Source organism: Equus caballus, chromosome 18 (assembly GCF_041296265.1).
Source record: "Equus caballus isolate H_3958 breed thoroughbred chromosome 18, TB-T2T, whole genome shotgun sequence".
NCBI lineage: Eukaryota > Metazoa > Chordata > Mammalia > Perissodactyla > Equidae > Equus > Equus caballus.
In genome coordinates, this window is record NC_091701.1 from 49,791,633 (window position 1) to 49,813,855 (window position 22,223).

A 22,223-nucleotide genomic window follows, 5' to 3' on the forward strand; every position below is an offset into this window, starting at 1 on the left:
TATATATAGTACTTAATTTATTACACAATTTATATGAAATTCTAGAACACTCAAAAATAATTTACAGTATGGCAAATTTTATGTTATAAATATTTTACCACAATAAAATAATGAAAAAGAAAAACAATCTACAGTGATAGAGAGCAAATAAGTGGTTTCCTGGGACCTAGAGTTGACTGCAAAGGGACACAAGGAAACTTCTTGGGGTGACAGAAATGTTCTATAGCTTCCCTATGGTAGTGATTACATGGATGCATATCCTTGTCAAAATTCATCGAAGAGTACACCTAAAATAGGTACATTTTATTGTTTGTAAATTATACCTCAATAAAATTGATTTAAAAAGTAAAAACACAAACACACACAAACTCTTGTGAAGGCAGGAGGAAAAAAACGTCTGGGAAACAGCATATGAAGGCCCACTTATACACACATTGAAAAATAGGTCTTGAAGTGGCTGGCCCCATGGCCGAGTGGTTGAGTTCTTGCGCTCCACTTTGGTGGCCCAGGGTTTCACCAGTTCAGATCCTGGAGGTGGACATGGCACCACTCATCAAGCCACACTGAGGTGGCGTCCCGCCTAGCACAGCCAGAGGCACTCACAACTAGAAAATACAACCATGTACTGGGGGAGCTTTGGGGAGAAGAAGAAGGAAAAAAAAAGAAAAAAAAAGATTGGCAACAGATGTTAGCTCAGGTGCCAAACTTAAAAAGAAAAATAGGTCTTCATTTGAAAGGTCCTACTGTGATATCAGTGTATTAATTTAATATTGCTACACAATAAAAGATCACAACATTAGAAGTTTAAAAACAACACATTTATTGTCTCACAGTTTCTGTGGGTCACAAGTCTGGGCTGAGTTCTTTTTTTTTTTAAAGATTTTATTTTTCCTTTTTCTCCCCAAAGCCCTCTGGTACACAGTTGTATATTTTTAGTTGTGGGTCCTTCTACTTGTGGCATGTGGGATGACACCTCAGCATGGCTTGATGAGCGGTGCCATGTCTGCACCCAGGATCCAAACCAGAGAAACCCTGGGCCACTGAAGCAGAATGCACGAACTTAACCACTCGGCCACGGGGCCGGTCCCATAGGGTGAGTTCTTTCCTCAGGGTCTCACCTGAAATCAAGGCGTCAGCCAGGATGTGATCTCATCTGAGGCTTGGGGTCCTCTCCCAGGCTCATTCAGGTTGTTGACAGAATTTGGTTCCTTGTGATTGGATGACTGGAGTTCCTGTTTTCTTGCTGGCTCTCAGCTCCTAGAGGCTGGCCTCAGTTTCTAGCCATGTGACTCTCTCACAACTTGGCTATTATTTCACCAAAGTCAGCAGGAAAATCTCTTTTAAGGGCTCACCTGATAAGGTCAGGCCCACCAAGGATAGTCTCCCTTTTGATTAATTCAAAGGACATTAATCACATCTGCAAAATGCCATCTTTGCCACATAACATAATCTAATCACAGGACTGACATCCTATCATATTCAGATTCTTCCACACTTAAGGGGAGAGAATTATGTAAAGTATGTACAGAATTACATAAAAGATGCAATTATGTAAAGGATGGGGGAACCTTAGAGGCCATTTAAAATTCTGCTTACCACAGTCTGCCCTCAACAATTTATGCCCCTTCCAGAAGAAAAAAAAATTCACTCCCTCCCAAGGTTCCCTGCTCCTCCCATTACAGCATCAGCTCAAAATCCAAGACCTCATCATTTAAATCATCCATATCCAGTGCAAACGAGGCTTCTGAATGTATAGTCCCCCCTTATCCATGGGGGATAAGTTCCAAGACCCCCAGTGGATGTCTGAAACCACAGATAGTACTGAACTTAATATATACTGTTTTTTACTATACATACCTATGATAAAGTTTAATTTATAAATTACACACGGTAAGAGATTAGCAACAACTAACAATAAAATAGAACAATTTTTATAACAACATACTGTAATAAATTGACAGCCTCACTACTCTTGCACTTTGGGGCCCTTATTAAGTAAAATAAGGGTTACTTGAACACAAGCACTGCAGTAACTCGACAGTCCATCTGACAATCAAGATGGCTACTGACTAACAGGCTGGTAGTGTATACAGTGTGGATATGCTGGACAAAGGGATGGTTCATGACCCCAGGTGGGACAGAACAGGACGACACAAGATTTCATCACACTGCTCAGAATGGTGCACAATTTAAATCTTATGAATTGTTTATTTCTGGATCTGTCCATTTATATTATTTTATTATTTTGTGTGTGTGCATGAGGAAGATTGGCCCTGAGTTAACATCTGTTGCCAATCTTCCTCTTTTTGCTTGAAGAAGATTGTCGCTGAGCTAACATCTGTGTCAATCTTCCTCCGTCTTATATGTGGGATGCCACCACAGCATGGCCCGATGAGCAGTGGGTAGGTCTGCACCCAGGATCTGAACCTGCAAACCCTGGGGCCACTGAAGTGGAGTACACAAACTTAACCACTACACCACCGGGGCCAGCCCATGTAATTTGCCATTTAATATTTTCAATCACAGTTGACAGTGGGTAACTGAAATCGCAGAAAGCAAAACCATGGATAAGGGGAGATTACCGCAATTCATTAAACACAGTTCCTTGAAGTACAATTCCTCTTGGCAGACCTATGAAACGACAAAGACCAGTTGTCTGTTCCCAACACTCCCATCATACAATGGCGGGATAGGCATAGGAGAATAGTTAGAGACATTGCAATTCAAAAAGGGAGAAATGGAAAAAAAAATGAGTCACTGGCATAAAACAATTCTGATATCCATCTGGGCAAATGTTGGATTTTTCTTAAGTTTTAAGATCTGAGAATAATGTTCTATGGCTCTCAGCTCTGCCCTTGGGGCTCTTGGTTCTACCCTCAGAGTCATCCTTGCTTTTTCATGAAAGGTAGCACATGTTTGCAGGTGAGTAATTTTATCAGCCTGCTTCCTGACAGCAGAATTTTGCTGGGTCTAATAGCCTCGGCTATTTGTTAAGAGTAGCACACCACCCCGATACCAAAATCTTTATTAGTTTTCAATTGCTGCATATGACAAATTACCACAAATTTAGCAGCTTAAAAACAGACATTTACTATCTCCCCGTTTCTGTAGATCAGAAGTCCAAGCATGGCTTACCTGGGTTTTCTGCTTAGGATCACACCAGTCTGCAATTCAGATATTTCCTGGGGCTAAGGGCTCATCAGAAGTTTTGGTGAGGGCGGGCCGGTGGCGCAGCAGTTAAGTTCGCATGTTCTGCTCGGAGGGCCCGGGGTTTGCTGGTTCGGATCCCGGGTGTGGACATGGCACTTCTTGGCCAGCCGCGCTGTGGTAGGCATCCTGCATATAAAGTAGAGGAAGATGGGCACGGATGTGAGCTCAGGGCCAGTCTTCCTCAGCAAAAAGAGGATTGGCAGCAGATGTTAGCTCAGGGCTAATCTTCCTGAAAAAAAAGGTATTTACTGAGTACCCACTCTGTGGTAGGCACCATTCAAAGCGAACTAGGTAGATGAGGCCCTGTCCTCAGAGTGCCCACAGGACAGCGACAGAAAGATCGGGGACCGCCTCAGTTGACATTTGAGCTAGGACTTAAGTGACAAAGCGCGGGCCATGCAAGAGACCTGGGAAAACAGCATTCCAGAGAAAGGGGGCGCTCCAAAGGCTCTGAGCCCTGCCCGGCTACAATGTAGGCAGAAGGAGAGGGCAGCACGAGGCTGGAGAGGAGGGCAGGGCCAGATCAGGCGGGGCCAGACATGGAATTCAGAGTTTTAAGTCTCAATTTCTTGTCAACGTAGAAAAACGGGGACAGGGTGTGGAACTGCTTAAGGATGTGTGTTTGGAGGTCAGAAAGGTCACTCAGAGGTCAAGGACACGCTCCTGGGGCGGGGCCAGCGAGGCTTCCCCTTGAGCCTCAAATCCGCTTAACGACGCGATGGGGCCGGGGAAGCGCGCGCCCTACCTCGAGGAAGCTTGGATCTCGGCGCGCGCCGTAGACGTCGTGACAGAGGAGGCCCGTTGCCTTGGAGCCGGCGAGACGCCGCTCGGCCTCTGCCTCTGGGAAGCGCGCGGCCCGCGGGCCCTGGTTATCATGTCTGTGCTGGACGCGCTTTGGGAGGACCGGGATATCCGCTTCGACGTGTCATCGCAGTGAGTCGCCGGGATCCCGAGGGGCCTGGTGCCTGTAGAGGGCGCCGCAGCGCGATTTCGCGGCCCGCGGGCCGAGCCTGCGCCCCACAGCTCAGGGCCCTCGCGAGGGTGGGAGGCGGTTTGCGCCTGTGGTCCACAATTTGGGGGACCCCAGACTGGCGCCGGGGCTGCGGCCCTTCTGAGGCCGGCGCCACAGCCCGAACGCGGCTAGATTACGCGGTTTTCGTCCCGTTCGTTTCCTGGCCCTGGGGACCAAGAGGAAGCTGAGCCCAGACACGGCGAGGACCACCCAGGGCTTGGGCATCTAGTACACCCAAGTGAGACTGGGGCGCCAGTTTGCGGTGGAAGGAACACAGAGCAGGGACTCAGGAAACCGGAGTTTTAAAACTAGCTCTGCAATAGCGACAGACATTGTAGGCCCCTAGACTTCACCATTCTAAGCTTGGATGTCTGTAAAATGAGGGAGGTGGGAGTAAGCATTCTCCAGAATTCCTGACTACACAAGCTTTATTTCCATGATAAGCTTCCATCTAGTTATTCATCTAAATCACCAATAGGAAGAAGGAGCTGCCTTTTGGAGCCTCTCAAACAGAAACCCTGCTTTTGGAAAATTTCATGCTTTAAAGAGAGAATAATTAGAATCCTCCTACCCAAAAGTCCAGGAAAAAAATGCCCATTGGGATGTTAAGTGTTGGAAAACAGTAAAGCTAAGGTTCTTGGGTTAATGGTATGCAGCTTCTTAGCCACTCTTATGATTCCTTATCATGAACAGAACCTTCTTAGGTAGAAAATGAAATATTAATTTCCCAGGTTTAGTTGCGGCTAGGTATCTAATACCAACATGGCCTTAGATCCTTTAAGAAGTTGTGAGGGAAGGGGATTTATAAAATTATAAACCATATTTACATATTGCACATATTCTGTAACTTTCTATTACCCTTGGAGGGTTCTTAATCCAAGCAAAAGTCCATTTCATGAACATTTTCAGTTTATTAAACATTTATCCAATGCTCACTGTGTGCTGATTACTGTGTTGATAGCTAGAGATACGGAAATAATAGGAAATGATCCCCCCCCCCTTGTAGTACAGGAGATACACATAGACAAGTAACTATAAAAAATGTAGTTAATACCATCCTGAATAAAATAAAAGCTGAGGGACTATATAAACAGAATAGTTCATTCTGCCCTTGATTTGAGCCCTGAAGAATGGGCAGGGCCTTGTCAGGGTAAGCAGGAGGAGATTATTCCAGAAAAAAGAAGAAATATGTTAGAAGCAGACTCTCGGAAATATAAACCTCATTGGCTGGAAGGCAGAGTCTGGCAAGTAGAGGATGGAGATACAAATAGAAAGGTAGATTAGCCAGATTTTGAGATGTTCAGCTGAGGATTGTGGACTTCATTTTCTGGACAGGGAGATTAAATGGAAGACTTTTAAGCAGGGAAGTGATATGATCACATCTGTATTTTCAGTGGGTAATTGAGTTGGCTCTATGGAAAATGTGTTAGAAGGCTCTACCACATATTCTGCTAAGGCTTTTTTGACACTCTAGAATACATTCTATCAGCAAACTATTCTTCCTTCTGTAGTCTCCTTTGTCTATCAGTTCACTAGGTCCTGATGATGCTTTGCTTTAACCTGTTCCTCCCATAACTGCCTGACCTCCTCTTCTCTACTCAGATACCTCTGGGGATTCTCCACTGTCCACAGAATAAGGCCTGTACCTATCCGACTGGCATTCAAGGTTCTTCATAATCTGGTTCCTTCTTACATATCCAACTATATTTCCCTCTACCTCTCAATACCCACCTTCTTCTCCAACCACGCCAGTCTTCCCACATTCCCTTATCATTTCTCATTTATGACCTTTAATCATGGACTCCTCTCTCGCTCTTTTACTTTTCCAAATCCTACCTCTCCTTCTAGTTCTGGCTTCTCTTCACGTCTCTGATCACTACAGGTCCCACTGATCTCCAGTTCTTGAAGTTCTTGAAGACCTTATTTTCAAATGCATGAGCATTTGGTGCTGTATCATTTATACTGTTGGCTGTTTTGTATGCTTATGTCTCTTCTCTCCCTAACTAGATTGTAAGCAGGTGTAGTTGTAGCTATAAAATTAAAGCTTTTATATTTATTTTAGACAAATGAAAACAAGACCTGGAGAAGTTCTTATTGATTGTTTAGATTCAATTGAAGACACCAAAGGAAATAATGGGGATAGAGGTGAGTACATTTTCTAATATATTTTATATTTCTGGTTTAACTTACAAATGTTAAATCATATTAGCTAGAGAATAAGATATGGAATAGCATTATATGTAAATGTAGTTGTGAGAGTGGGAGAGTTAAATCTACGTAAGACTTTTCTCAGATTTAAACGGAAGAAAGGCTCAGTATAAACCAGTAGCCAGAGAATACAGGTTCTCCCTCAGAACTTTGGTCCTTCACTAAGTCCTGGTTCTGACATCAGCTTTACGCATTGTAACTGTTAAAACTCCAGGAGCCCTGTTTGCAAGTGGCATGACATAGTTCAGACTTTAGGATCTGCCTCCCCACAAAAAGAATGTGGGGTAGTGGAACATAAGTAGGTCATACCTGGGGCCATGCTTCCTTTTAAGAAATCCAAGAGTAATGCACAATCCCGTAAGACTGACACCTAGAGATGGATATGTGGAGAGCAAATTTAGTGCCGTTTTGTGAAGTCTATTTGTAGGTTAAGTATTGGAAAATCCTGTGAGATGTCTCTGAATGTCACTGAGGAGCAGCCAGGGCTGGACTCTAGAGTCCCTCCCAAACCAAATTTCCCAAGGCTGGAACTTTAAAAAGTCCAGGCTGCATACTGCAGCTGTCCTTGGAGCCAGTGTCCAGTGATCAGCAGGTCTTGAGAGCATCACTGCTGTTATTCAAGTAAAAAATTGGGGATGAGTGGGTAGCTTAGTGTATCTAAAAAGGTTTTTTAGGAGAGAGGAGGTTTAGGAGGGTGGGACATAAACCTCTTATTGAAGAGAGGAGTAAGTGGGGAAAAGGAGCAGACTTCATTCAAGTACCAGGATCAGTAAATCCTGGAGAAGGAACAGTAACCGTTATTGGCAGAACATACTCATGCAGCCTTTTAAGTAGCCACTTGCTTAGATCACATTTCTGAAATGCTTCCTAGTGTCAGCCAGGCCCAGGTGACAGTGAGGTATGAAGATCTAGCAGCAAACAAGAAGTCTTAGTTTGTGCCTGTGAGGGTGGAATAATAATCTCTCAGTAGCCACATCTTGACGAAACCTGAGTTAACTTGAGGAAGCCGGGACAAAGTTTGGTTCTCATATGGATTGGCAGGAACTCTTGTGTGACAGTCCGTCCACCAGTCCAAACAAAGACTGTGGGTAAGAGAACATTTTTCAATTCATTAAGTACTCACTGAGTGCAGAATCCTATACCAGCACTTCGGAGTAGGGAGGACAAAACACCTCCCTGGCCAGAAATCTCCATCACGTTGCCTGAAATCTTACTATTAATAAAAATAGCTGTGTGCGCAGACACCTCAGAAACAATTCCTGAGCTGAGAGATGTGATGTCTGCTCTTCTCCGATCTTGTGTGAACCTTCCACTCTAGCCATGCTGGGTAACTTATTTTAGTCAAACATACCATGTAATGTTCCTCAGTTTCCCTTGAGAATGCCTTTCTTTATTTTTGGAACCTCCTATCCCATCTCACTCTGGCATTCATACAGGCTTAGTTTCTCTGATTTTAGATACTGCAGGGATTTTCGGGGAGGAAGGAGTATGACCTGGCTGTGGATTACTCATCAAAAGAATTCTATGGTTATAATTTTTTTGAAGAAAAGTTGTGTAAAGCAAAGTTAAGCAAGTTTTATTGTTTAAGGATATCTCAAAGATATCCTAATATGGTAATTGTGTTATAAATCTCTAAGACTCAGTTTACCATGCTCAGATTTACTTGACTTTTTTTTTCTTGGAGCATCTCTAGGAACCACTTATTCCACAACACATGCTTTGAGAAATGAAGTTTATCTAACTTTGTATTTCAGTGTAAGAACATCAATCTGAGGCTAAGAATGAAAAGCATAAAGCCTTAAACAGACTTCAGCCTGGCCATAACTTCATATAAGTAAAAAAGTGCTCACAGCAAAAAAATTGGGTATATAAGTGTATCTGGCTCATTTAAATGAGAACTGCTTAAGAAAGCACTTATTATGGCAGAGATTAGCTTATATATGAGAGTTGTTTGAGAAGTTTGATTTCATTGATTGGCTTTGTAAATGCCGTCCCATACTCATTCTCATTGTATGCATATGACCTGCTGGGTCCCTAGAACAGCTCTCTTCTGTCAGTTTGAGTCAAACTAAGCTGTTGACAGTGAATACCTTCTCCCTTCTATACCTGTCAGATTTTGTTTCTCTGAGATTGTGAATCATACGTTGTATACCTTACACAGGATAGTTATGTGCAATGAATATTTTCAATTAATAAATGTATGAAAAATATCTATGGATGTCGCTGCTGATACTGGACAGAAGTTCCATGTCGACCTCTTTCTTTACTGCAAAAATGAGTCCTTACTTAAGGTAACCTATTTTGTTGGTTTGCTTTCAGGTAGACTCTTAGTAACAAATTTAAGAATTATTTGGCACTCTTTGGCAATATCCAGAATCAATCTTTGTAAGTATCTTTATTAGATAACACTAAAGAAAAGAAACCCTTTGTCAAGTGAACTTACACAGTGGCTTTTGATACCAAACAAGCTATACCATGAAATATGTGGAAAACTTAAATTGATAAAAACTTCAGAAATCCTAGACTAACCACAGACTGCATCATAATGCAAAAAAAATGTTTTTCTGTCTGTCCATTTTGTCTCTCATAAGAGAAAGACATATATAAGATTAGTGCTTTTACATTGAATGATATTTGTTTTTGTTTTTTGCTTATTTTTGACAACTTGCTATAACCTGTTTCAAGTACTCCCAAAGAAGGGAGATCTCAATTCTAATGAACGTACAGCCTTTCATTGTGTTAAATTCTGTTTGACTTATTTTTTAAAACTATTTAGATTATCCAGTTAGACTTTTTCTCTTGATGTAATGGTGCTAAGATTTTCAGTAAGTAATAGGTTTTAGAGAAGTAAACTTCCTTTTCCCATGTTATGAATGTTTTTGTTTGTTCAAAGAAACAGAATTGACTTTCTAGTTCTTCTAATTATTTAACTTAAATTTGTAGTTATTTCATAAAAATTTTTAAAAGTTGTATTTTTATATATATTTAATTTTTTAAATTGTTAAAAGTTCTGTATATAGAGTTTTTTTTCTCAGTTCATTGTATCATGTTCTTTAAATTCTTTGCTTTTGAATTTTAGCTGTCGGTTACAACTGCATACTAAATATCACAACAAGGACTGCCAACTCTGTGAGTCTGAAAAATCTTATCAAATATGTATATAATGAAGAAACAGATATTTGAGATTGATGTTTGTTTTCACTGTAAATGAGAAATTGCTCTTAAAATTTTACCTTTTTTTTCCCCTCAAAGCATGACATGTTTTTTATTTAGTTAAAATATTGTATGGATACAGAATCATAGAAAGGGACACTCACATGGCTTAGAATTCAAAATATCTCATGTTTGAGATTTTTTTTCCCGATTTTTTAAAAAATCTATTTATTGAGGTCATATTAGCTTGTAACATTGTGTGAATTTCAGGTGTACATTGTTATATTTCACTGTAGACTGTGTCACTATAGACTGTATCTGTGTTCACCACCAACAGTCCAGTTTTTATCTGTCACATACACATGTGCCCCTTTACCCCTTTCACCCTCCCCCACTCCCTTTTCCTCTGGTAACCATTAATCTGTTCTCCTTATCTATGAGTTTGTTTATCTTCTCCGTATGAGTGAAATCATAGTGTATTTGTCTTTCTCTGTCTGACTTATTTGGCTTAGCATAATACCCTCAAGGTCCATCCATGTTGTTGTGAATGACACAATTTTGTCTTTTTTTATGGCTGAGTGGTATATCAATGTGTGTGTATATATATATATATATATATATATATATATATACCACATCTTTATCGCTTCGTCCATTGATGGGCACTTGGGTTGCTTCCAAGTCTTGGCTGTTGTGAATAGTGTTGCAGTAAACACATGGGTGCATAAATCTTTTTCACTTGTTGATTTCATATTCTTTGAATAAATATCCAGCAGTGGAAGACCTGGGTCATATGATATTTCTATTTTTAGTTTTTTGAGAAATCTCCATACTGTTTTCCGTAGTGACTGCACCAGTTGGCATTCCCACCAGCAGTGTATGAGGGTTCCCTTTTCTCCACATCCTCTCCAACACTTGTTATTTTTTGTCTCATTAATTATAGCCAGGTGTGACAGTGTGTGAGGTGATATCTCATTGTAGTCTTGATTTGTATTTCTCTGACGGTTAGTGATGTTGAACATCTTTTCATCTGCCTATTGGGCATCTGTATATCTTCTTTGGAAAAATGTCTTTGGAAAAATGTCTGTCCATATCCTCTGCCCATTTTTTGATCAGATTGTTCATTTTTTTGTTGTTAAGTTGTGTGAATTCTTTATATATTTTGGAGATTAACCCCTTGTTGGATATATGATTTGCAAATATTTTCTCCCAGTTGATGGATTTTCTTTTCATTTTGTTGATGGTTTCCTTTGCTTTGCAGATGCCTTTTAATCTGATATAGTCCCATTTGTTTGTTTTTTCTTTTGTTTCCCGTGCCTGAGTAGACATGGTATTTAAAAAGATACTGCTGGGGCTGGCCCAGTGGCTGAGTGGTTAAGTTCTCGCACTCTGCTGCAGGCGGCCCAGTGTTTCGTTGGTTTGAATCCTGGGCACGGACATGGCACTGCTCATCAAACCATGCTGAGGCAGCATCCCACATGCCACAACTAGAAGGACCCACAACGAAGAACATACAACTATGTACTGGGGGGCTTTGGGGAGGAAAAGGAAAAAATAAAATCTTTAAAAAAAAAAAAGATACTGCTAAGATCAATATCAAAGAGTGTACTGTTTATATTTTCTTCTAAGAGTTTTATGATTTCAGGTTTTACATCCAGTCTTTAAACCACTTTGAGTTAATTTTTGTGGGTGGTCTACTTTCATTCTTTTCTATGTGACTGTCTAGTTTCCCCAACACCATTTATTGAAGAGACTTTCCTTTCTCCATTGTTATGTTCTTAGTTCCTTTGTCCAAGATTAACTATCTGTAGATGTGTGGTTTTATTTCTGGGCTCTCAATTCTCTTCCATTGATCTCTGTGTCTCTTTTTGTGCCAGTACCATGCTGTTTTGATTACTATAGCTTTGTAGTATATTTTGAAATCAGATATTATGATGGCTTTTGTTCTTTTTTGCCAGGATTGCTTTTGCTATTCAGAATCTTTTGTTGTTCCATATAAATTTTAGGATTCTTTGTTCTGTTTCCATGAAGAATGTCATTGAGATTCTGGTTGGGATTGCATTGAATCTGTAGATTGCTTTAGGTAATATGGATATTTTAACTATATTAATTCTTCCAATCCATGAGCATGAAATATTTTTCTATTTCTTTATGTCTTTGATTTCTTTCAATTAATGTGTTATAGTTTTCAGTGTATAGGTCTTTCACCTCCGTGGTTAAATTTATTCCCAGATATTTTATTGTTTTTGTCGCAATTGTAGATGGGATTGTATTCTGGACTTCTCTTTCTGCTAGTTTGTTATTAGTGTATAGAAATGCAACTGAGGGGCTAGCACAGTGGCATAGTGGTTAAGTTCGCAAGCTCCACTTCTGCAGCCCAGGGTTCATGGCTTCGAATCCCGGGTGCGGACCTACACACTGCTCATCAAGCCATGCTGTGGTGGCATCCCGCATACAAAAATAGAGGAAGATTGGCATGGATATTAGCTTAGCAACAACCTTCCTCTAGCAAAAAGAGGAAGGTAGGTAACAGATGTTAACTTAGGGCCATTCTTCCTCACAGGAAAAACAAAATGCAACTGATTTTTGTGTGTTGATTTTGTATCCTACAACTTTACTGTATTTGTTGATTATTTCTAATAATTTTTTAGTGGATTCTTTAGGGTTTTCTATATATAGAATCAGATCATCCTCATGTAGTGAGAGTTTCACTTCTTCCTTCCGATTTGGATCCCTTTTATTTTTTTTCTTGCCTAATTACTTTGGCTAAAACTTCCAGTACTAGGTTGAATAAGAGTGATGAGAGTGGGCACCTTTGTCTTGTTCCTGTTCTCAGAGGAATGGCTTTCACTTTTCTCCGTTGAGTATGATGTTGGCTGTGGGTTTGTCATATATGGACTTCATTATGTTGAGTTACTTTCTCTCTATACCTATTTTGTTTAGAGTTTTTGTGATACATGGATGTTGGATCTTGTCAGATGCTTTCTTTGCATCTACTGTGATTATCATGTGATTTTTATCCTTCATTTTGTTAATGTGGTATATCACATTGATTGATTTGTGAATGTTGGACCATCTCTTCATCCCTGGAATAAATCCCACTTGATCATGGTGAATGATTCTTTTAATGTATTGTTGTATTCAATTATCTAATATTTTGTTGAGGATTTTTACATCTATGTTCACCAACGATATTGGCCTGTAATTTTCCTTTTTTGTGTTGTCCTTGTCTGGTTTTAGTATCAGGGTAACATTGGCCTCATAAAATGGGTTAGGAAGTATCTCATCCTCTTCAGTTTTTCAGAGTAATTTGAGAAGGATAAGAATTAGATCTTCTTTGAATGCTTGGTAGAATTCACCAGAGAAGCTGTCTGATCATGGACTTTTGTTTTAGGGGAGGTTTTTGATTACTGTTTCAATCTCTTTAATTGTGATTGATCTATTCAGATTCTCTAATTATTCCTGATTCAGTTTGGGGAGATTGTAGCATTCTAAGAATTTATCCATTTCTTCTAGGTTATTGAGTTTGTTTGCATTCAGCTTTTCATAGCACTCTCTTATAATCCTTTGTATTTCTGTGGTGTCCATTGTCATTTCTCCTCTTTCATTTCCTCTTTTTTTTTTTTTCCTGAGGAAGATTAGCCCTGAGCTAACATCCATTGCCCATCCTCCTCTTTTTTTTTTCCACTTGAGGAAGATTAGCCATGCACTAATATCTGTGCCAATTCTCTGTTTTTTTGTATGTGGGACACCACCACAGTATGGCTGGTGAGTGGAGTAGGTCTGTGCCCAGGATCTGAACCTGGGCCGCCATGTGAACCTTAACCACTCAGCCATGGGGCTGGGCCCTCATTTCTGATTTTATTTTTCTTCTCTCTCTCTCTCTTTTTTTTTTTAGGTAATTTTTTTTTCTCCCCAAAGCCCCCAGTACATAGTTGTATATATTTTAGTTGTGGGTCCTTCTAGTTGTGGCGTATGGGATGCTGCCTCAGTGTGGCCCGACGAGCGGTGCCATGTCTGCACCCAGGATCCAAACCAGGAAACTCTGGGCCGCCAAAGCAGAGCAGACAAACTTAACCACTCAGCCATGGGGCCAGCCCCTGTCTTCTCTCTTTGTTTGTTAGTGAGTCTGGCTAAGTTTGTCAATTTTGTTTATCTTCTCCAAGAACCAGCTCTTAGTTTCATTGATCCCTTCTGTTGTTTTTTTAGTCTCTATTTCATTTATTTCTGCTCTGCTTTTTTATTGCTCCCTTCCTTCTAGTGACTTTGGGCTTTGTTTGGTCTTCTTTTTCTAATTCTTTTAGGTATATGTTTATTTGATAATTTTCTTGTTTCTTGAAGTAGGCCTATATTGCTATATATTTTCCTCTTAGTACCACATTTGCTGCATCCCATAAGTTTTGGTATGTTGTGTTTTCATTTTCATTTGTCACTAGGTATTTTTTAATTTCTCCTTTGATTTCTTCATTCATCCAGTAGGTGTTCAGTAGCAGATTGCTTAGTCTCCAGATATCTGTGACTTTCCCAGCTTTTTTCTTGTAGTCGATTTCTAGTTTCATAGCATTGTGGTCAGAAAAGATGCTTGATATGATTTCAGTCTTCTTAGACTTATTGAGGCTTGCTTTGTTTCCCAACATATGGTCTATCTTTGAGAATGTTCCATATGCACTTGAGGAGAATGTGTATTCTGCTCTTTTTGGATGGAATGTTCTATATATGTCTGCTGAGTCCATCTAGTCTAGTGTTTCATTTAAGGCCACTGTTTCCTTGTTGACTTTCTGTCTGGATGGTCTATCCATTGATGTAAGTGGGGTGTTAAGGTCCCCTACTGTTATCATGTTGCTGTAAATTACCCCCCTTAAGGTCTGTTAATAGTTGCTTTATATACTTTGGTGTTCCTATGTTAGGTGCATATATATTCATAAGTGTTATGTGTTCTTGGTGGAATGTCCCCTTTATCATTATATAATAGTCTTCTTTGTTTCTCATTATTTTTTTTATCTTGAAGTCTGCTTTGTCTGCCATAAGTGTGGCTGCACCCACTTTCTTTTGCTTGCCATTTGCCTGGAGTATCATCTTCCATCCCTTCATTCTGAGCCTGTGTCTTTAGAGCTGAGATGGGTCTCTGGGAGACAGAGTATTTTGGGAATTTTAATTTTTTTATTTGTGTGTGAGGTTGTGACTAAATATTTGTTTGTGAGGTTGTGACTAAATTGAAGTGGTTATAGTTATTTTTGATGCTTTCATTCCCCTTATCCTTTTTTATAATTGTTTGCTAACCTGTTCTGATATAGAGCTGAAATTTTCTGATTTTGTCCATCTATTTATCTCCCTGGTCAAAGCTTCATATACTTTTGTCTTTTTGTTCAAGTAGGAGAGCTCCCTTCATCGTTTCTTGTAAGGCAGGTCTGGTGGTGATGAACTCCCTCAACTTTTGTTTGTCTGGGAAAGCTTTTATTTCTCTGTCATATCTGATGGATAATTTTGCTGGATAGAATATCCCTGGCTGATAGTTTTTGTCTTTCAGTATGTTGGATATATCATTCCACTCTCTCCTAGCCTGTAAGGTTTCTGCTGAGAAATCTCCTTAAAGCCTGATAGGGGTTCCTTTGTAGGTTATTTTCTTCTGTCTTGCTGCCCTTAATATTTTTTCTTTGTCATTGACTTTTGACAGTTTTAATTTTATATGCCTTGGAGAAGGTATTTTTTTACATTGATGTAATTAGGAATTCTCTTAGCTTCATATACCTTCATGTCCAGCTCTAGCCCCAGGTTTGGGAAGTTCTCAGCTATTACTTCTTTGAATAAGCAGTCTGCTCCTTTATCCCTCACTTCTCGCTCTGGGATACCTGTAATCCTTATGTTACTTTTCCCAATTGAGTCAGATATTTCTCGAAGAATTTCTTCATTTTTTTTTTTTTAATCCTAGTTCTGTCTCCTCTTCCACCTGGATCATTTCTAGGTTTCTGTCTTCAGGCTCACTGATTCTCTTCTCCATAAGGTCTGCTCTATTTTTTATGCTTTCTCCATTATTTTTTACCTCATTAATTGTGTTCTTCATATCCAGCATTTCTGTTCAGTTTTTTTTGGGACTTCAATCTCTTTGGTGCAGTATACCTTCTGTTCATTAATTTTAACCCTGAGCTCATTGAACTGTCTTTCTGAGTTTTCTTGTAACTCGTTGAGTTTCTTTATGACTGCTATTTTGAATTCTCTGTCAGTCAGATTGTAATCTTCTGTGACTTCTAGTTGGGTTTCTGGAGAGCTGTCATTCTCCTTCTCTTCTGCTGTGTTACTGTAGTTCTTCATGGTGTTTGATGAATTGATCCTCTGCCCCTGCATTTGTGGTAATAAACATCTTTCTTAGTTGAGTACAGCTTTGATTACTTTGGTTCTGAGCTGCTTCTGGTTGTATTTCAGAGACTGTACTTTTGACCCTCCACTGCCTCTGCCAGAGGCATTGTCATTGCCCTTATTATGCTGCTTGTGCCTCTGAGGTTGCTGGTGCCTTGCTGCTTTCGATGTCACCACAGTCTCAGGTGTTGCCTCTGGGGTCACCAGACTGTGAGCACTTCTGCTGCTTTTGGGGTCGCCTGGGTCTCAAGTTCCCACACTGGCTGTCTGCAGAGTCTCCACAGTTTCTGGGTGCTGCTGCCCCATGCACCTCCTGCACTACTGCTCCAGGATTATCTGTGGGTGTTGGCAGCACCACTGCCAGGGGTGCTGGATTCACAGGTGTTGCTGTTGCTATCAGGGGCCTGGGTTCTTGTATGCAGCCCCTGCTGGTGGTAGAGCCAGTGTCAGGTGCCCCACCACTAGGGGCTGGATCTCAGGTTCTGCTGTGTTTCCTGAAGCCTCAGGTTTCAGGTGCCACCTGCTACTGCGGGTGGAGGTGTAGGGGCTAAACCGCAAGTGTTGTTGCTGGCTCTGCAGTCTGGTCACGGGTGCCCACCAGTATGCTTTTTGAGACCTCGGGTCAGGGCAGCCTGCTTCTGCTGATGAAATCCACATTTTGCTTACTGTCCCCACTGCTGGAGGGACCAGTGCCATTGCCAGGGGAAGGGGAGGGGGCTGAGTCTCTGGCTTCTCTGTGTCCTGAAGCCTCAGGACATGTGTGCCATCTGCCACAGTTGGGAGGGGCAGGAGCCACAGCCTCTGGTCACTAGTGCTGGTGCTCACACTGATGTCTGCCCTGAAACCTCGGATGAGGGCACCCTGCCCGTGTCAGGCAAATTCACGCCTTGAGTGTAGTTCCCACTGCTGGAAAGACTGGTGCCGCTGTAGGGGGTGGGGGAGGGGGTGGGATTCGGGTCCCCAATTCCACTCTGTGTCCTGAAGCCTCAGGACATGTGTGCCACCCACCATTGCTGGGGGCAGGGGACAGGGGCCAAGCCACAAGTCCTGTTTGTCCTTGCAGCCTGTGATCACCGGCATGCATGCCGGTGTGAGGATCCATGTTTTAGATCACCACCACTGTGGGGGAGAGAGGGCTGCTCCCCTAGTTCCACTGCTTCCTGGAGATCTAGTCCCCTCAGCTTCAGATAGATAGATGCATCTTGGGTCACTCAGGTGTTCTGGTGTGCTGTGCAGGAAATCCTTTGTTGGTCACTGGATGTATGACTGGTTGTAACTTAGAGGGGAGAGACAAAAGGAACGACTCACTCCACCATGATACTGACATCACTCCTTAAAATCTGAACTTTTAAATAAATTTGTTCTTACAGAAATTACGAGGCCAAACTGAAGCTCTTTATATACTAACAAAATGTAACAATACTCGTTTTGAGTTTATATTTACAAATTTGGTTCCTGGAAGTCCTAGACTTTTTACTTCTGTGATTGCAGTACACAGGTATGGTAATACTTTATAGATTATTGACTATTTTTAAGGTAATTCCATGATATAAAGATTTAGAGGATAAAGTTTAGAAATGTGGTGCTATCTTCCTCAAAGCTGTATTGCAAATATCCTGAAGCTGTATTGACACACTGCATTATCATTTAATAGACACTTTGAAGGTAATTATAAAACACACAAGTCTACTAAAGATTCATAAAAATTTCTACTGATTCCATTAAATTAGCTACCAAGATGGTTACAGTGAAATAGAGAATTCATTCAGTGTAGTAACCAAGTTGGATAATTAAATTAATGAATTTAAAAGATTATTTTTCTAACAGTAGAAGGTATATTTGGGTGTTTACTCCAGAGTTTTGTGGTGGTTTTGTTTTTTGTTTGCTAAATTCTTCTCTTTTCACTACTTCAGCTCATTTTTTTAACCATCCCTAAGTACTATGATTTTTTTAAAACCTTGGCTAAGATGACAGGCAAAATATATATATACACAAATTTATACGCACAGAGAGAGATATATATAATACATATACCATTGTTTTCATCTGCATTTATTTTATTACTAATGATGTTGAAATATTTCATATTTTTTTGGCTATTTATGGTTTTCTACTGTAAATTTCTTAATTATGTCCCCACCTGTAATATATGTTGCAAATGTATTTTAGTTTCCTAGTTTGTTGATTTTTTATTTTGTTGGTGATTTTTTAATCTACATAATGGTTTGATTTTTTTAAGATATAATTCATATAACATAAAATTTACCATTTTAAAGTTTACAGTTTGGTAGTTTTAGGACATTCACAAGGTTGTGCAACTATTGCCACTAGCCGATTCCGGAATATTTCCATCACCCCAAAAAGAAACTCCCACAACAGTCACTCCCCATTTCCTCCTCCCCATAGCCTCTGCAACCCCTGATTTACTTTCTGTCTCTATGGATTTGCCTGTTCTGAACATTTCATATACATGGAATTATACAATACAGTGGCCTTTTATGTCTGGCTTCTTTCACTTACATAGTGTTTTCAAGGTCCATCCATGTTGTAGTATGTATCAGAACTTCATTCCCCTTTACGGGTGAATAATATTCCATTGTATAGATACATATTTTGTTTATACACTAGTTAGTTGATAGACATTTGAGTCGTTTCCAGTTTTTAGCTGTTATGAATAATGCTTCTATGTATATTTATGTACAAGTTTTTTGTGAAAACATTTTTCCATTCTCTTGGGCATATACCTAAACCTTAGCTCTTTATTTCACTTTACTTAGAGAAGTAACATGAAATGGAGTGTGAAGGGAGGATGGAAGCTGCTTTTCTTTAACAGTATAAAAATGTTTTAAGTCTTCCCCCCAAAATAATTTACAGCATAAATGGTTTCCATTTTTTCCACTGGTTAAATATTAATGATTATAGCACAAAAGGAAATTAACATTTATTGGCAAATACTTGAATCCTGCTCTCTCACAATTTATATATTAGAAGATTAATTAGAGTAAAAATCAGAAATTTAGCAATGAACATTGTAATTTCTGTAAATGACTTCTGATGTTACTCAGGCTAAGAAAACCCTTTAGTTTCATTAAGTGGGTAAATTAGCCTATATTTTTGTGGAGTAAAATTAGAATTAACTAACAAAAGTTAAGAATTTTCTTTGTATTTATTACTTATCAATAGGGAGACCTGGAAAGAAAAAGTTATAGGGATTTTGTGTATGTACACACACACAGATACACACACTGTCCTGGGGTCCCTTTTGGAGTTGGTACAGATTCATTCTTATTTTCCATGTAGATGTGAGCATAATGTTTTCAGGTTGCAGTGAGAAAAGTAATTGAACTCCTGTTTGACAAAACAGAGAAATGAAGGGAAGCATTTTGATAGAAAAAATGATTTCCATGTCTATTATATGCAAGCATTATTTGTCAGCTTAGAGAGAAAATCTGTTTTCCTCTCATTTGTGCTAGATGATATATATTGCCTTAAAAATTAGACATCTAAAAAATAGATTAGTGAGACAAACTGTGTAAATATTACACTAAAATGACAAACAAAGTCTACAAAAGACTAATCACCAAAACTTATTGAAAAGCAAAATTTTTTAATTTACTGTAATAATTATTTGAGCAATGTACATAAGTGCTAACAACTGTATATTTTAGTAGATAAGTAAACATAACCTAAGAAAACTGCATTTTCAGTTTGGCTTAATGTTTTGTTTATTCTTTTTTATAGAGCATATGAAACTTCTAAAATGTATCGTGATTTTAAATTGAGAAGTGCACTAATTCAAAATAAGCAACTAAGATTATTACCACAAGAACATGTATATGATAAAATCAGTGGAGTGTGGAATTTATCCAGTGATCAGGTATGGTGCAGAAAACAATGAACCTTTGGGGGCAGTGCTTTGGTAATCATTTTTCCAGTTATCATTGGGTTTGTATAGTTATTTAACTCTGTTAAAATTAGCATTATACCTCTTGATAAATTTAGCATTATAGCTCTTGATATAAAATAATATTTTCATTTGTATAGTTTTCTGCTCTTTTAGCAACATTTCTTCTACATAGAATTTAGAGCCGGCATGGACTTTAGTTATCATCTAGTTCAGTCCCTATTCACTTACAGATGAGAAACTCAAGCCCCAAAGAATTTAGTGGCCTCGCGCGTCTAATTCATCCCAGAGCCATGCTCTTCTGCCTGGACTACAGTACCTCCATCTTGATAATTTATGCTCAGGGGGGAGAGCCATGGGGTGGACAGTCATGGAAGCCTTTTAAACTGGTTTTTATGGAATTAAACATATACTTCATTTGGTGACTCCTGTATTCATTATTGTAACTTTCTATTTGCCCTTGAAATTATGACCAGTTCACACATGTAAGCAACTAATAGTTGGAACAAGTAACACATCAATTTCTAGAGAAAAATTTGTGTCTAACTAAGAATAGTTTCCAGCCTTTCTGTGTGTTACAACCGAGATTAGAGTGATAATCACTGTGGTAAAGCTATAGCATTTGAATGAAGAGCTGCTTGCTAAACATTAAATCATAAATTGTAAATAAACTTTGCTTATTTGAAAAGTTCTAAATTATGATAAAGCTTCTATAGGATATAGATGGCTCCCCATCTGAATGACTTCTCATCAGGAGTCAGCAAACTCTTTCCTGTAAAGGGCCAGATGGTAAATATTTTATACTTTGCAGGCAATATAGTTTCTGTCCTAACTTCTCAGTCCTGCCATATAGTTTGAAACCAGCCATAGACAATAAGCAAGTGAGCATGGCTCTATTTAAATAAAACTTTATTATGAATACTGAAGTTTGAATTTCATACAGTATTCATGTGTCATGAAATATTGTTCCTTTGACTTTTCTCCAACTATTTAAAAATATAAAAATTTTCCTGGAGCTGGCCTGGTGGTGTAGTGGTTAAGTTTGTGCACTCCACTTCGGGAGACCAGAGTTTGCAGGTTCGGATCCCCGGTACCGATCTACACGCCACTCATCAAGCCATGCTGTGGCGGTGTCCCACATACAAAATGGAGGGAGAGTGGTACAGGTGTTAGCTCAGGGACAATCTTCCTCAAGCAAAAAGAGGAAGATTGGCAGCAGATGTTTGCTCAGGGCCAATCCTCCTCACCAAAAAAAAAAAAAGAAAGAAAAAAAACAATTTTCCTGAGCTTGTAGGGCATACAAAATGAGGTGGCAGGCCAGATTTGGCTCATGGAACATAGTTTACCAACTCCTGCTTTAAAAGCTTCCTTCTGTGTATTCCTTATGTAGCCTGAACTTAATTAGCACTCTATTCCTACTCTAAAATATAGAGCTTGTCTGTACACCCACATTAGATTGCAGGCTTTATAAGGATAGGGGTTTTCATAGTTAGATCCTTACCACGTAGCATGACACCTGGCATTTTTAATTAATTAATTAAGATGTTCCAGGATCATCTGATAAATTATTTTATTGAAAATAGGGATGTTATTGTCAACCTAATTTATGTTTATTGAAAAATAATAAAACAAATAAAATATGCCCTCTTATTTTTAAAAGTCTTTAGGAGTTTTGCAAGTTGTTTTCTTTTTCTAAAATAAGAAGAACAATGACGTAAAGAATTATTTCTTATAAAATTAGTATTGTTTAATTGGACTTAGGCTAGAAATAATGGGGGTAAAATTTTTTGTATAACAATTTCTTGCAAGATGAGAGTGGAGGGGAGAAATATATATACTTAGACATATATTTATTAGTTTAATTATTAATTGGGAAATAGGTGATCTTTTCTGATGTTTCAAACCTGGTCATCCCAGAAGAGGGCTTTTTCGGTTTTGGGTTTGCAAGTTAATGTTTTTCCACAACCTCAAAGTATAAAATAAATTCCTCTGAGTACAAGTGGTGGGGAAGAGGTGGAGAGGAGGTGGAGAATGACAGATAAATGGTAGAGGCAGATAATTTTGGTGCCATCTTATTAGGTCTTGAAGATATTTTTAGACCACTTAGCTATCATCTGGGAGAATTTCTTTCTTCTTCTTCTTCTTCTTCTTCTTCTTCTTTTTTTTTTTGCTGAGGAAGATTCACCCTGAGCTAACATGCATTGTCAATCCTCCTCTTTTTTTTGCTTGAGGAAGATTCGCCCTGAGCTAATATCCATTGCCAATCTTCCTCTATTTTTTTGCATGTGGGACACCACCACAGCATGGCTGGTGAGTGGAACAGATCTGTGCTTGCAATCTGAACTCACAAACCTGGGCCGCCAAAGTGGAACACACAGAACT

At 39.3% G+C, this 22,223-nt stretch overlaps 1 protein-coding gene and 1 long non-coding RNA gene across 3 annotated transcripts in view; one reads left to right on the forward strand and one right to left on the reverse strand.

Annotated features, from left to right (window-relative positions):
- On the reverse strand, nt 1–3,964 carry LOC111768839 (uncharacterized). The gene is made up of 3 exons (XR_002801426.2): nt 3,471–3,964; nt 3,136–3,336; nt 1–2,631 (listed from the first exon to the last, which is right to left on the reverse strand). It is a non-coding gene; the product is annotated as an uncharacterized lncRNA (long non-coding RNA).
- Nucleotides 3,929–22,223, forward strand: part of BBS5 (Bardet-Biedl syndrome 5) — a 27,095-nt gene continuing 8,800 nt past the window's right edge. Inside the window, exons 1-6 of one of the 2 annotated variants that reach the window (XM_001497722.6) lie at nt 3,929–4,143; nt 6,285–6,367; nt 8,750–8,815; nt 9,510–9,559; nt 17,308–17,435; nt 19,679–19,814. In XM_001497722.6, coding sequence (XP_001497772.2) covers nt 3,929–4,143; nt 6,285–6,367; nt 8,750–8,815; nt 9,510–9,559; nt 17,308–17,435; nt 19,679–19,814 — 678 coding nt within the window. The remainder of the gene's footprint in view (nt 4,144–6,284; nt 6,368–8,749; nt 8,816–9,509; nt 9,560–17,307; nt 17,436–19,678; nt 19,815–22,223) is intronic. The other variant, XM_070241182.1, reaches the window with a different exon arrangement.